Below are 13,486 nucleotides of genomic sequence, written 5' to 3'. Positions count from 1 at the left end.
TTCATAATGAAGTACATTCCAATCATCATTGTCCTATCATGGCTTCAACTAAACTTACTGGTTCAAGGCCTGCACACCTAGTCACTATTGATTGTATTTTTAATGTGATCATAATTTTATATATTTTATGCCGTAAGAAATTGTAGAATCATTTGTATGTTGATTTTAATGGATGATTTCTAATTAGGGTGAAAGCTGTATGTTGATTAGAACGAAAAAATCAGAACTTGAAGCAAATCTATTGGTGAATAAATCTAATAAAATGCATTATTTTATCATATTTTGTTATTATTTAATTATTTTTGAAGATAGTTTTCAGAAAAAAATCTTTGAATCATCATCTTGTTGGAAAATCCTCACGGAATATTGATATATTTTTATATATTCTATGCTAAGGCAGGGCGGTAAAGAAGACTTTTGGTACATTGGCCTTCATCAGTCAGGGTACTGAGTATTGAAATTGGGATGTTATGTTACAGCTGTACAAGACATTGGCGTGTGTGAGATATAAATGTGTGCTCACAATCACGACACTTTTAGAGACAAAGTCAGACAAAGAAGCTTTTTATTTTCCAAGTTTCAATTCTGCAGAATTGGGTGTCCCTCTCTATCGCCCCCTAGAGACACGACGAGGATGGGGATGCTCTTCACTTTTATTCATTTCAGTTTACAATTGTCACACCCTCATTCCTCCCCTTTGGGCTCCTTCCAATCAGAGCACTAAGGTTTACATTCCCACAAGAACGTCCCGAAACGCCTCCCGACGTCAAAGTTACCTCCCACAACATGCATCGCATGTGCATTTAAATGAGGCATCTTGTCATAGTGGGTGTTGTCTTCATATTCATGTTCATTACGTCTGTGTATTAGAGAGTTACCTGGTGTCCTTTTCCCCTTTGTCCTAGTTCCCTTAAAGGCTTCTGCTGAATTTTTTTTATTTGTTAATTTCTCAACTTTGAAAGTCTCTGCCTGTTCTTCTGTTGTTACTATCTAGCCTAGCGGATTTCTGATGTCTGTGCTGAAAGCTCACTATTATTCTACCTCAGCTATATTTTTTTGTCCTAGTCTAAATCAACTATGCCTATTAACCCTTTCCTCACAATCCACCCATTTTCTTTTGCTACGCAATTTTTGATTTATACTATTCCTTCCTTCTCTAGTGCTAGCAGCAGACTCTTCGCCTCCCTATCCTCCTCTCGCTGGTCATACTGTGTTCTGAAGGCCAATTCGATAGACAGGGAGGTGAGACCTGCTAGGGCTCTTGACACTGACCCATCCGGAGCAGTGTTGTTGGGGATGAAGGTGCAAACATTACACACACCCCTCCCTTCTCAGCCATTAGCATGTCCAAGGCCATGCGATTTTGCCAGGCCATTAGGCTGGTAGCTGTCAGTTGTTCCGCTAATCCTTCAACTGCATCTCGAGTGTAATTTATAAAGCGTTGTTGATTGTAGTATAGGTAGTTGATCCAGTCCACATTTACTTACAGTGATTACCATCATTAGCACACGTGCCAAGCACTGCATTTTATCTCTTATTTCAATCGCTCTTTTTCAAAGCTCAGAGTCAGTGGTTTCTTTCCCTGTCTTACTGTCCACTCCTCCTCAGCTGGAGGTTCCACCGGTCCCTTTATTCGCACTGCGTGTGTCCACCCTTTTTCTTTTGTCCGCACTGCTGTTTCCGTGGTCAACAGGGTTGCAACATTTCATCCTTCCACGATTTTACAAGATCCTAGTCCCCCGCTTTCACAGAATGGATTGGAAAGTCGAGATGGGGACTCTGGTTTTTAATTCTGTAATAGAACGAGATACTGCCAGTAAATAGTTCCTTAAGAAAACATCACTACCCTCTATGGTGGGTATTCCTTCTATCTTTCCCAAATAATAAAGACCTAACTTGTTCAACCTTTCTCAGTATCTTAGTTGCTGAAACCCAGTCAACATTCTAATTGATCTCCTCTGTACTCTCCCTATTTTGTTGACCTTTTTCCTATAATTATGCCTACCAAAATTATACACTATACTCCACAATTGACCTCACCAATACCTTGTACAATTTAACATTACAACCCAACTTCTATACACAATGCTCTGATTTATAAAGGCCAACACACCAAAATCTTTCTTTACCATCCTATCTACATGAGATTCCACCTTCAGGGAACTATGCACAGTTATTCCTAGATCCCTCTGTTCAACTTCATTCCTCAATTCACAATCATTTACCATGTACGTCCAATTTTGATTTGTCCTGCCAAGATGTATCACCTCACACTTATCAACATTAAACCCATCTGTCATGTTTCAACCCACTCTTCCAAATGACCTATATCTCTCTGTACACTTTTAAAATCTACTTCATTATTCACAACACCACCTATCTTAGTATCATCTACATATTATTAATCCATTTTACCACACCATCATCCAGATTATTGATTCACATGACAAACAACAGTGGACCCAACACACATCCCCGAGGTACCCCTCTAGTCACTGACCTCCAACCTGACAAACATCCATCCACCATTGCTCTCTGACATCTCCCATACAGCCACTTTTTAATCCATCTTGCTATTCTTTACTAACCCCTTCTTAATCAACCTTATTTCCTTATTGAACCTTGTCAAAGGCCTTACTGAACGACATCCACCACTTTAACCTCATCAATTTCCCTAATAACCTTTTAAAAAAAATCAAGGTTAGTCAAACATCACAATCACAAATCCATGCTAATTCTTCCTAATCCTACCCTATTTATCCAAATTCCTATATATTGTCTTTAGTATCCTTTCCATTATTTTCCCCACCACTGATGTCAAACAACGTTCTTGTTAAAACTCTACTCTTTTCTCACATCTTTGTCCTCCTGTTCACTTACCTCAGGGCTATTCTCTATTCGTACCTGCAGGACAGCCCTCATGTAATTATTGAAATGGTACCAGGTATATCAACCTTCTAAAGGGGGAAACTGCTTTTCGAGTCCCTACCTGGTCGGAGGGGTTGCCTTCCTCCGAGCAGCGACTTCGACCTGTCCTTGCGGCCTACCAGCGGGTCCTGGAGCGACGTTTCCCTGCGGGGACCTGGCCAGAACATCGGCTTTGGCGGCGGCGCAGAACATCGGCTTTGGCGGCGGCGCAGCGCTGGAGCGCTATTGCGGAGCGGGCGATGCCTTTCCTGGGTCGCCGCGCTGGGACTCCAGTATGCTGGGACCGCCGATAAGAACATTGTGGAGCCGCGGTTCTGTGGAGCGGCCAGCTGCGACGTTGAACTTTACATCCCGGAGCCTGGGATCTCTTGCTGAGATCGCCAGTGTGTGGAGCTCCGTCCGGCGCGGTCTGTTGGCTTGGAAGCCGCAGGCTCCGGTGGGAAGGTGGCCGTTCCTGGCACCCCAAGCCGCTGGGGGTTCTCCCGACGCCGGAGCACCATCACCCGGCGAGAACATCGGGCGCCGTGGTGGCGACTGTGGAGGCCTCAATAGGCCCGACTTTGGGTGGACAAGAGGATGGGGACTGGACTTTGTGCCTTCCCCCACAGTGGGAATCACTGTGGGGGGATGTTTTTGTGTTGAACTTCTTTTTGAATGCTATGTTGTATTTTTATTAGTGTGCTGCAAGGACATCAGAATTTCCCCTGAATAAGGGGATTAATAAAGTTTAATCTAATCTAAACAAACATCGGTCGGTGGTTTAGAAAACTCATACATACACCTTGTCTTCAGGTTTAAAGGGTCCTCCCTCCTGGTCCACCTCCAACAGCTTTTACTTTATCTGTTCATAAACAGACTTGTATATCATAATTAACTGTTTCATATACTTTTTAAATTCTATCTTTAACTGTTCCAAACTCGGTTCCTTGTAGGGACCTCTCCATTGTGCCACCTGCTGGTTAGTTTGCATGCAACATCTCTTCAGTGCCAATGGCAGAGCATCGATTCAATTCAACTTTGTAATTACACAAATCTTATTTATATTAACCTTCAATGTTCCATTCTTTTCACCATGCTTGTGACTGCAGGTGTTACACACCCAAATGTGTATTTTACTCTAAGGGCCATGAAAACAATCCGTTGTCAAAGCTGATTTCTGTAGGTCTACCAAACCTCTTAATTACCTTCTTTAACATGTACTGCTAACTTCTGGTCTCCATTTCACCGTACAATTTCAACATATTTTCCAATCTAGTCTGAACTATATCCTGCCTTTCCCAAGGTCATCATCCTCTGTCCTACATTCTGAAGTATTTTTTTCTCTCTTTTCACTTGTGGAACAAACCAACAATTCATCCACATCATCAAATACTTTCTAAGGGTATACCTTCCAACTCTGCCTTTTATCATCAAATTAAAACATGGGGCTAGTATTCAAAACCCTACCTCATCCTAGCCTTTCTTGACATCCTCCTTTAAATCCCTTTCTCTCTTGGGGACCCCAGTCCTGTTAGGGCTTATCTCCAGATTAATTTCACTCCTGATAGGACTTTTTGAGGAAACGTTCTCCAAAGACATTTATTATTGGCATGTAATTCTCTGGCCCTGCTTGGTTCCGTCATAGGACTTGCTTGTGTCAGTTCATCACATTTCAGTCTTTTCAACCAGGTCTGTTGTTCATTGACAACATTGTCTCTCTTTTTCCAGCTTTCTTTTTAAGCTCCTCCTGCTGGTTTGCAAGTCTTTTTCCTATCGTTGCGATATTTCTCGACCGCAAAGACCAACTGTTTGCTGAATCGGAGGTTGGAAATAAATGACAATCCCACCACCTCCTCCAATCTGCTTGACTTTAAGAAGAATGACATCCACCACAGTAGTTCATAATATAATGTTCATCAACTGGTTGCCTTCTATTTCTTGTTCATTTTCAACTCTCCACCTTTTCAGCTGGTTTTCCAGATAGACTACATTATTTGCCTCTCCTTGTGTATCTCCCCTTTGTTCCTTGGGGTTCACCTTAAGTGGGTAACATTGTCTGAGGGCCTGCCATACCCTCTGCCTGACTGTGTCAAACAGTATGCCATTGCTTATTACATTGTTCGCATCAGTTTATACCATCCATCTTCAGTAGTTCTGTCACTTTAGTGGTTCCTATCACTTTTACCAACAGTGCCTTCAAATCTTCCATGGTCAATAAGCGTCCCACGTTCTCCTCCTCCAAAGCCCTAATCCACTTCCTCCCCCATCAGGGATATAGGGTGAGGTATATATTTTAAAAAACATTTTTTTTTAGCCCTCTCAGTTTATGGGTGCCCCAAGGGATAATCTGTGTCTATCCTCTTTTCTCTTTAAAGCAATTTTGCCTCCATACCTTTACCTTTCCCTTCTGTGAAGAGGATCCCCATGATGGCCATCAACTCATCCCATGTATAAGTGTTTGGCCCAAGGAATTGATCTAACTGTTCCGCCAGACCTAAAGGATCTTCAATGAGGCTTTTCATCTCCTTCTTGAAGTTCCTTACCTCGGTACTGGTTATTTTTACCGGTCTTTTCTTACTCTGCCCAACCTTCTGATTCCCTCTCCTGGTGGCCGGGGGATTTACATCTACCCCGGCCTTCCCTGTCTTCTCTTCTCCCTGGGTTTTTTTTCCCTGCCCCCAGCGGCTCAGCATTCGCCCCAACGGACTATCAGGCGGAATGCGGGGATTGGGCTTAGAGCCCTTCCCCTCCCTTTTGGGCTTTCCGTTTACACTGCCCATCCTCCTGATCGGAATTCCCCTCCGATCGTTTATTAAATCGCCCTGGTAATACTTTAATAGTCATGGTTCTTACTGGGGTCTGTGCACAAGAATTACTCGATTAGTTTCCTCGCGATTTCCAACTACTCCCACTTCTTTGTCGAGTCTCTGTCTGGTCCGGATACCACTCGCTCAAACCTCTGACGGCAAGCAAGGAGTCTGAGACCGCTGAACTCAGCGGGGTGCATCGTCCCTTCGTCCGTCTACTCCCGTCAGCTGGCCAGAGTGGGGATACCGGAACCGAGCCCCCAAAGTTTGTGAGATATAAATGTGTGCTCACAATCACGACACTTTTAGAGACAAAGTCAGACAAAGAAGCTTTTTATTTTCCAAGTTTCAATTCTGCAGAATTGGGTGTCCCTCTCTATCGCCCCTAGAGACACGACGAGGATGGGGATGCTCTTCACTTTTATTCATTTCAGTTTACAATTGTCACACCCTCATTCCTCCCCTTTGGGCTCCTTCCAATCAGAGCACTAAGGTTTACATTCCCACGAGAACGTCCCGAAATGCCTCCCAACGTCAAAGTTACCTCCCACAACATGCATCGCATGTGCATTTAAATGAGGCATCTTGTCATAGTGGGTGTTGTCTTCATATTCATGTTCCTCATTACGTCTGCGTATTAGAGAGTTACCTGGTGTCCTTTTCCCCCTTTGCCCTAGTTCCCTTAAAGGCTTCTGCTGGGTTTTTTATCTGTTAATTTCTCAACCTTGAAAGTCTCTGCCTGTTCTTCTGTTGTTACTATCTAGCCTAGCGCATTTCTGATGTCTGTGCTGAAAGCTCACTATTATTCTACCTCAGCTATATTTTTTTGTCCTAGTCTAAATCAACTATCCCTATTAACCCTTTCCTCACAGCGAGGCTGCATTTGGACTATTTTGTTCAATTATGGTCACCTTCTGGAGGAAGGATGTCATTAAGCTTGAAAGAGTGCAGAGAAGATTTCCGAAGCTGTTGCCACCACTCGGGGGCCTGAGCTATAGGGAGAGGTTGAGCAGGCTAGGGCTTCATTCCTTGGAGCGCATGAGGATGAGGGGTGATCTTATAGAGGGATATAAAATCATGAGAGGAATAGATAGAGTGAATGCACAGAGTCTTTTACCCAGGGTTGGGAAATCAGGAACAATAGACCACAGGTTTACGGTGAGAGGGGAAAGATTTAATAGGGACCTGAGAGGCAAGAGAGTGGTGTGTATGTGGAGTGAGCTGCCAGAGAAAGTTGTTGAGGCAGGTGTTATAACACCATTTAAAATATATTAGTCAGGGATATGGATAGGAAAGGTTTAGAGGGAATGTGTAGGAATGAACTGCAGATGCTGATTTAAACCGAAGATAAACACAAAAAGCTGGAGTAACTCAGCGGAACAGGCAGCATCTCTGGAGAGAAGGAATGGGTGATGTTTCGGGTTTTGAAGGGTCTCCAGCTTTTCGTGTCTATCTAAAGGTTTAGAGGGATATGGGCCAAATGCAGGCAAATGGGACTAGTATGGATGGGGCATCTTGGTCGGCATGGATGAGTTGGGCCGAAGAGCCTGTTTCATGCAGTGTGACTCTATGGATCATTGCTTGGTAGAATAACCTTGCTTTAATTAATTGCACGAGAGAACATTTTTTTAACAAGGGATTTATTATTTATTACAGCATGAACAATTTGAATCAATGCAGATAGTGGTCAAATCTTCATCACTTTGATATTTGTACAGACGGTGGAAAAATCACTTTCAATAAAGCTTTAATGATAAAATATAGCACACTCAATTAATTCAATGAAAATAAACAGTCAGTATGTAAAAAATTAAAAACATTGCAGTTTACAAAATGATTTATAGGTAGACAGAAGTGCTGGAGAAATTCAGCGGGTGCAGCAGCATCTATGGAGCGAAGGAAATAGGCAACGTTTCAGCCCGAAACGTTGCCTATTTTCTTCACTCCATAGATGCTGCAGCACCCGCTGAGTTTCTCCAGCACTTCTGTCTACCTTTGATTTAACAGCATCTGCAGTTCCTTCTTGTACAAAAAGATTTATATTATTTAAAAAATCAAAGGCACCCCTTTGGAAGTTGTGCAGTTTGATGAAGTAGTCTAGGTAAACTCCAGACTTAGTTCAGGTTAGTTTTGTTTAGAGATACAGTGCGGAAACAGGCCCTATGGCTCACCAAGTCCGCGATGACCAGGGATCCCTGCACATTAACATTATCCTACACACAATTTTACCCTGCAAATTAACCGACAAACCTGCACGTCTTTGGAGAGTGGGATGAAACCGAGGACGCGGAGAAAACCCACGCGGGTCACGGGGAGAACATGCAACCTCCATACAGGCATCTCCAGGATCGATCGAATCCGGGTGCCTGCTGCCGTAAGCGGCAACTCTGGGCTTAGCACATTGGGATAACAAATTGATTACGTTAGCCAAACAAATTAAACTGTTGAGTGAGTTTTGTAAAGGTTTATAAAGCAATAGAAAGATAAAATTAGATTTGGATTATAACCAGCAAGAGTAGCTAAAACAAGTGCAATCTGTGAAAATAATGTTGGGTGTTTCCACTGGAGGATGCGGTTTTATTCACAACCAGTGAATTGATATCTCACTAACTTGAAAATAAATATCTTAATATATCTCATTAACATTCTCTGCCAAATTGCAACCAACCACTTCTTCATGTTACAGGAGCAGATATAGGTGATTCGGCTCATCAAGTCTACTCCGCCATTCAATCATGGCTGATCTATCACTCCCTCTCAACCCCATTCTCCTGCCTTCTCCCCATAACCCCAGACACCCGTACTAATCAAGAATCTGTCAATCTACGCCTTAAAAATATCGACCTCCACAGCCGTATGTGCAGTGAATTCCACAGATTCACCACCCTCTGACTAAAGACATTCCTTCTCATCTCCTTTCTAAAGGTACGTCCTTTTATTCTGAGTCTATGGCCTTAATTCTAGACCAGTGGAATCGTCCTCTCCGCATTCACTCCGTCCAGGCCTTTCACTATTCCAGAAATGTCAATGAAGACACCCCTTCATCCTTCTACCCTCCAGAGAGTACAAACCCATACACTCATCATACATTAACCCACTCATCCCTGGGATCATTCTCGTAAACCTCCTCTGAACCCTCTCCAGAGCCAGCACATCCGTCCCCAGATATGGGACCCAAAACTGCTGACAATATTCCCAAATGCGGTCTAACCAGCCTTATAGAGCCTCAGCATCACATCCCGGTTTTTGCATTCCAGTCCTCTCAAAATAAATTAGTATTCCTACAGCCCTGAGGTCGTAAATAGACAGCTAAAAAAAGTAGTACCTCTTTTTGTAGACAAAAAAAGAGCTGGAACGCATATCAATAAAATATTTATCAATCAATATGTCCAATGTTGGGGACACTTTAATTTGTAATATAATAACTGAACTCGAAGTTGCAACAAATAGGGTGGCACGGTGGCGCAGCGGTAGAGCTGCTGCTTTACTGCGCCAGAGATCCGGGTTCGATCCTGACTACGGGTGCTTATCTGTACGGAGTTTTTACGTTCTCCCAGTGACCTGCGTGGGTTTTCTCTGAGATATTGTTGGTTTCCCACCCACTCTCCAAAAACGTACAAGTTTGTAGGTTAATTGGCTTGGTATAAATGTAAATTGTCCCAAGTGTATGTGGGACTAATGTTAGCGTGCAGGGAATCGCTGGTCGGCCTGGACTCGGTGGGCTGAAGGAATGTTTCCGTGCTGTATCTCTAAACGGCACCAAAAAAATATTCTGATTCTTACACTTGCATTATTCATTGGCTAAGTACAATTAATAAGCATACACGTGCTGAAGTAAGTCAGCAGGTCAGGCAGCATTTCTGGAGATCATGACTACGTGACGTTTCATGTCTGGATCCTGCATCATCTATCCAGAGATGCTGCCTGACCCACTGAGTTACTCCACTACTTGATGTATTTTTTTAGTATCCAGCCTCTTTGTGTCTATATTCTATATTTGAAACACTTTCAGAGTTAAAACGTAACCACACATATCTGAGCAAGATGAGGAAGTTTGGCCACTTCTCACTGTCATAGACTTTACCAATTCACACCTGAGTTTGAAACGTGTGTTCTGTAGGGATACTGCGCAGACCTCATCTACTTAGACAACTCATCAAGAAGATCTAAGGTGCCCAGTTGAAAACAGAGAAGAAAGGCTATCTGTTAGTAACGGGATATATAGTCCATGCTGTTGTGAGGTAGAGTTATAGTTGCAGAGATTCATAGAGTCATACAACGTGAAACCAGGTCCTGTGGTCCAACATGCCCACGCCGACCAACATGCCCCATCTACACTAGACCCACCTGCCTGCATTTGCCCATATCCCTCTAAACCTGTCCTATCCATGCACCTGTTTAAATGCTTCTTAAATGTTGCAGAGGTACCTGCCTCAACTACCACATCGTTCCATACACCCTTTGTTTATACCCTTTGTGTATAAACGTGCCCCTCAGGTTCCTATTAAATCTTTTCCCCCTCAACTTAAATCTGTTTCGTTCAGCTTAGATTAAAGTTTAGTTTAGAGATACAGTGCGGAAACAGGCCCTCACCACCGAGTCCATGCTGGCCAGTGGTCAGCTGTACACTATAACTATCCTACACATTAGGGACAATTTACAGAAGCCAATTAACCTGTAAACCTGAACGCCTTTGGAGTGTGGGAGGAAACCGGAGCACCCGGAGAAAACCCCACGCTGTCACAGGGAAGACGTGCAAACTCAGTATAAACAGCCCCCATAGTCGGGATTGAACCCGGGTCTCTGACGCTGTGAGGCAGCAACTCTGCCGTCGCGCACTGTTTCTCAGTTCCCGTGGTAATTATACGTCCACTTGGTTCCTGCTTTTTCTTTTCATCGAGCTGGCGGCAGGTGAGGGAAGCAGCAAATACAACAAGTAGTCGGCGATGAAGGACGGTGCGTAGGAGAACGGGATCCAGAAGAGCTTGGCGTCCCAGCCGGCACTGTACCGCGAGCGGGGATACTGAGCCGTCAGGGCATGCTGCATGCAGCCTGTCACCTTGTTCAGGTCAGAGGAACACAGAGAGAGCATGGAAATCCGCTGCACTCGCATGTCTGCAACACACAACATGCACGCATACATTATATATACGGTCCAAACATTGCACCTTAGAAACCTTCTAATTAGAAACATAGAAACATAGAAAATAGGTGCAGGAGGAGGCCATTCGGCCCTTCGAGCCAGCACCGCCATTCATTGTGATCATGGCTTGGTGCCCACAATCAATAACCCGTGCCTGCCTTCTCCCCATATCCCTTGATTCCACTATCCCCGAGAGCTCTATCTAACTCTCTCTTAAATCCATCCCGTAATTTGGCCTCCACTGCCCTCTGTGGCAGGGAATTCCACAAATTCACAACTCTCTGGGTGAAAAAGTTTTTTCTCACCTCAGTCTGAAATGGCCTCCCCTTTATTCTAAGACTGTGGCCCCTGGTTTTGGACTCGCCCAACATTGGGAACAATTCATTCACTCACAGTGTGGAGTCGCAGGTACAGTAGTTAGGGTGGGCAAAACGGCTTTTGGAACATTGGCCTTCATCAGTCAGAGAATTGAGATGATAGACACAAAATGCTGAAGTAACTCAGCAGGTCAGGCAGTATCTTTGGAGAGAAGGAATGGGTGACGTTTCGGGTCGAGACCCAAACCAGCATCTGCAGTTCCTTCTTACACATATTGAGTAAAGAAGTCGGGAGGTCATTTGCAGTTGTATAAGACATTGGCGAGGACACATTTGGAGTATTGTGTTTAGTTCTGGGCACAGTATTGCAGGAAGATGTTGTCAAACTGGGAAGACAGCAGAGAAGATTTACGAGGATGGTACTAGGACTCGAAGGGCCTGAGGCCCTGAGCTATAGGGCGAGGTTGAGCAGGCTAGGACATTATTCCATGAGCATATGACGATGAGGGGTGTACAGATACAGGGTGCATATGACGATGAGGGGTGTACATATCTTATAGGGGTGTACAGAATCATGAGAGGAATAGATTGGGAAAACGCAATGTCCAGAGTAAGGAAAGTAGGAAAGTCTCTTGTCCAGAGTCGGGAAATCGAGAACCAGAGGACATAAGTTTAAGGTGAGGGGTGGAAAAGATTTAATAGAAACGTGACGGGTAACTTTTTTACACAAAAGGTGGTGGGTGCACGGAACGAGCTGCCGGAGGTGGTAGTTGAGCCAGGTACTATTATAACTTAAAAAGCAATTAGACAGGTACATGGATAGGATAGGTTTGGCGTGATATGGTCCATGGGTGACTTTTTGGGTCGGGACCCTTCTACACCCATCCATGTTCACCACAGATGCTGTCTGACCCGCTGAGTTATTCCAGCACTCTGTGAAACGTCACCTATCCATGTTCTCCACAGATGCTGCCTGACCCGCTGAGTTACTCCTGCACTTTGTGTCTTTGCAGATGTTCACTGCATCAACGAGAACAAATGAACCTTCCTCACCATCAACAACAATAGTGCTCACTTGCAACAGATGTTTTGGTTTTAAGCGTGAATTAGAAAACAAAGCAACCTAGACTCGCTCTGAAATCAAATCCATGCACTTAAAATATTTAAACAATATGATTAGCAAATAACAGTTGGCAGAATACCTGTAAATGTATTCATTCATTTATTTGTTTAGAGATACAGCAAGGAAACTGGCCCTTCGGCCCACCAAGTCCATGCCGACCATCGATCACCCGTTCACACTAGTTCGATGTTATCCCACTTTCTCATCCACTCCCTACACACTAGGGGGAATTTACAGAGGGCCAATTAGCCTACAAACCTGTACGTCTTTGGGATGTGGGAGGCATGTAGGTGTATGTGTGTGTGTGTGGGGGGGGGAGGGTGGAAGAAACACGGTTTTACTCTCTTCCTTCGGGGGGATGCAACTTTTTCTTGTCGTGTCCCCTGTCTCCGTCTGCACTGAGGCCTAATGGCGGCCTCAGGGCTGTGGCGGCGTTCCGGCGGCGGACCCGACTTCGGGGCTGTGGCGGCGTTCCGGCGGCGCCAGCAAGCGGCGGCCTGACTTTGGAGGCTTGGCCGTGAGCCCAGTGGACGACATCGACGTGAGCTCGCAGGTCACAGGTTGGTGACCTGTTTTTCCGGAGCTCCCGCAACAGCTTCGTCCGCTGGACTGGAAGGCGACTGACTTACTTACCACCACCCGGCGCGGTCACAACATCGGAGGCCTGGAGCGCAGAGGGAGAACAAGGAGGGAAGAGACAAAGACTTTAAGATTTTTGCCTTCCATCACAGTGAGGAGGTGCCTGGTGAACTCACTGTGGTGGATGTTAAATTTGTGTTTATTGTGTGTTTTTGTTATTTTTATTATATACTAGACCAAGTGCAGACCCATTGGGTCTGTTCCCCCAACGTGCGGTTGTGGTGGGGGGGGAGGCGGCATGCAGCGTCACACACTATCAACCCCCCCCCCCCCCCCCCCCCCCCCCGCACTCACGCTAATGGAGGGGAGGAGAGGAGAGAGAGAGAGAGAGAGAGAGAGAGAGAGAGAGAGAGAGAGAGGGGAGAGAGGGGGGAGAGAGGGGGGGTGCTGAGAGGGGGGTGAGATGAGGGTCGGGGAGAGGTGGGGAGCAGGGAGGGGGAGGGAGGGTGGAGGGAAGGGGGGTAGGGGTGTGTGGAGGGGAGGGGGATTTAGGGGAGGGATGGTGGGGGAGGGGATGGAGGGGAGGAGGGGGAGAAAAAGAGGGGAGAGA

The 13,486-nt window shown here is 45.0% G+C and overlaps 1 protein-coding gene across 1 annotated transcript in view; it reads right to left on the bottom strand.

Moving 5' to 3' along the window:
- Window positions 1-10,575: 10,575 nt before the first annotated feature.
- The window catches only part of LOC116975673 (retinol dehydrogenase 7-like), a 41,383-nt gene continuing 38,472 nt past the window's right edge, over window positions 10,576-13,486 (bottom strand). The window contains exon 6 of the mRNA XM_033025000.1: window positions 10,576-10,829. Within this exon, the coding sequence (XP_032880891.1) occupies window positions 10,576-10,829 (254 nt within the window). The remainder of the gene's footprint in view (window positions 10,830-13,486) is intronic.

This window comes from Amblyraja radiata, chromosome 7, assembly GCF_010909765.2.
Source record: "Amblyraja radiata isolate CabotCenter1 chromosome 7, sAmbRad1.1.pri, whole genome shotgun sequence".
Classification (NCBI taxonomy): domain Eukaryota; kingdom Metazoa; phylum Chordata; class Chondrichthyes; order Rajiformes; family Rajidae; genus Amblyraja; species Amblyraja radiata.
This window is presented reverse-complemented; position numbering and strand designations above follow the sequence as displayed.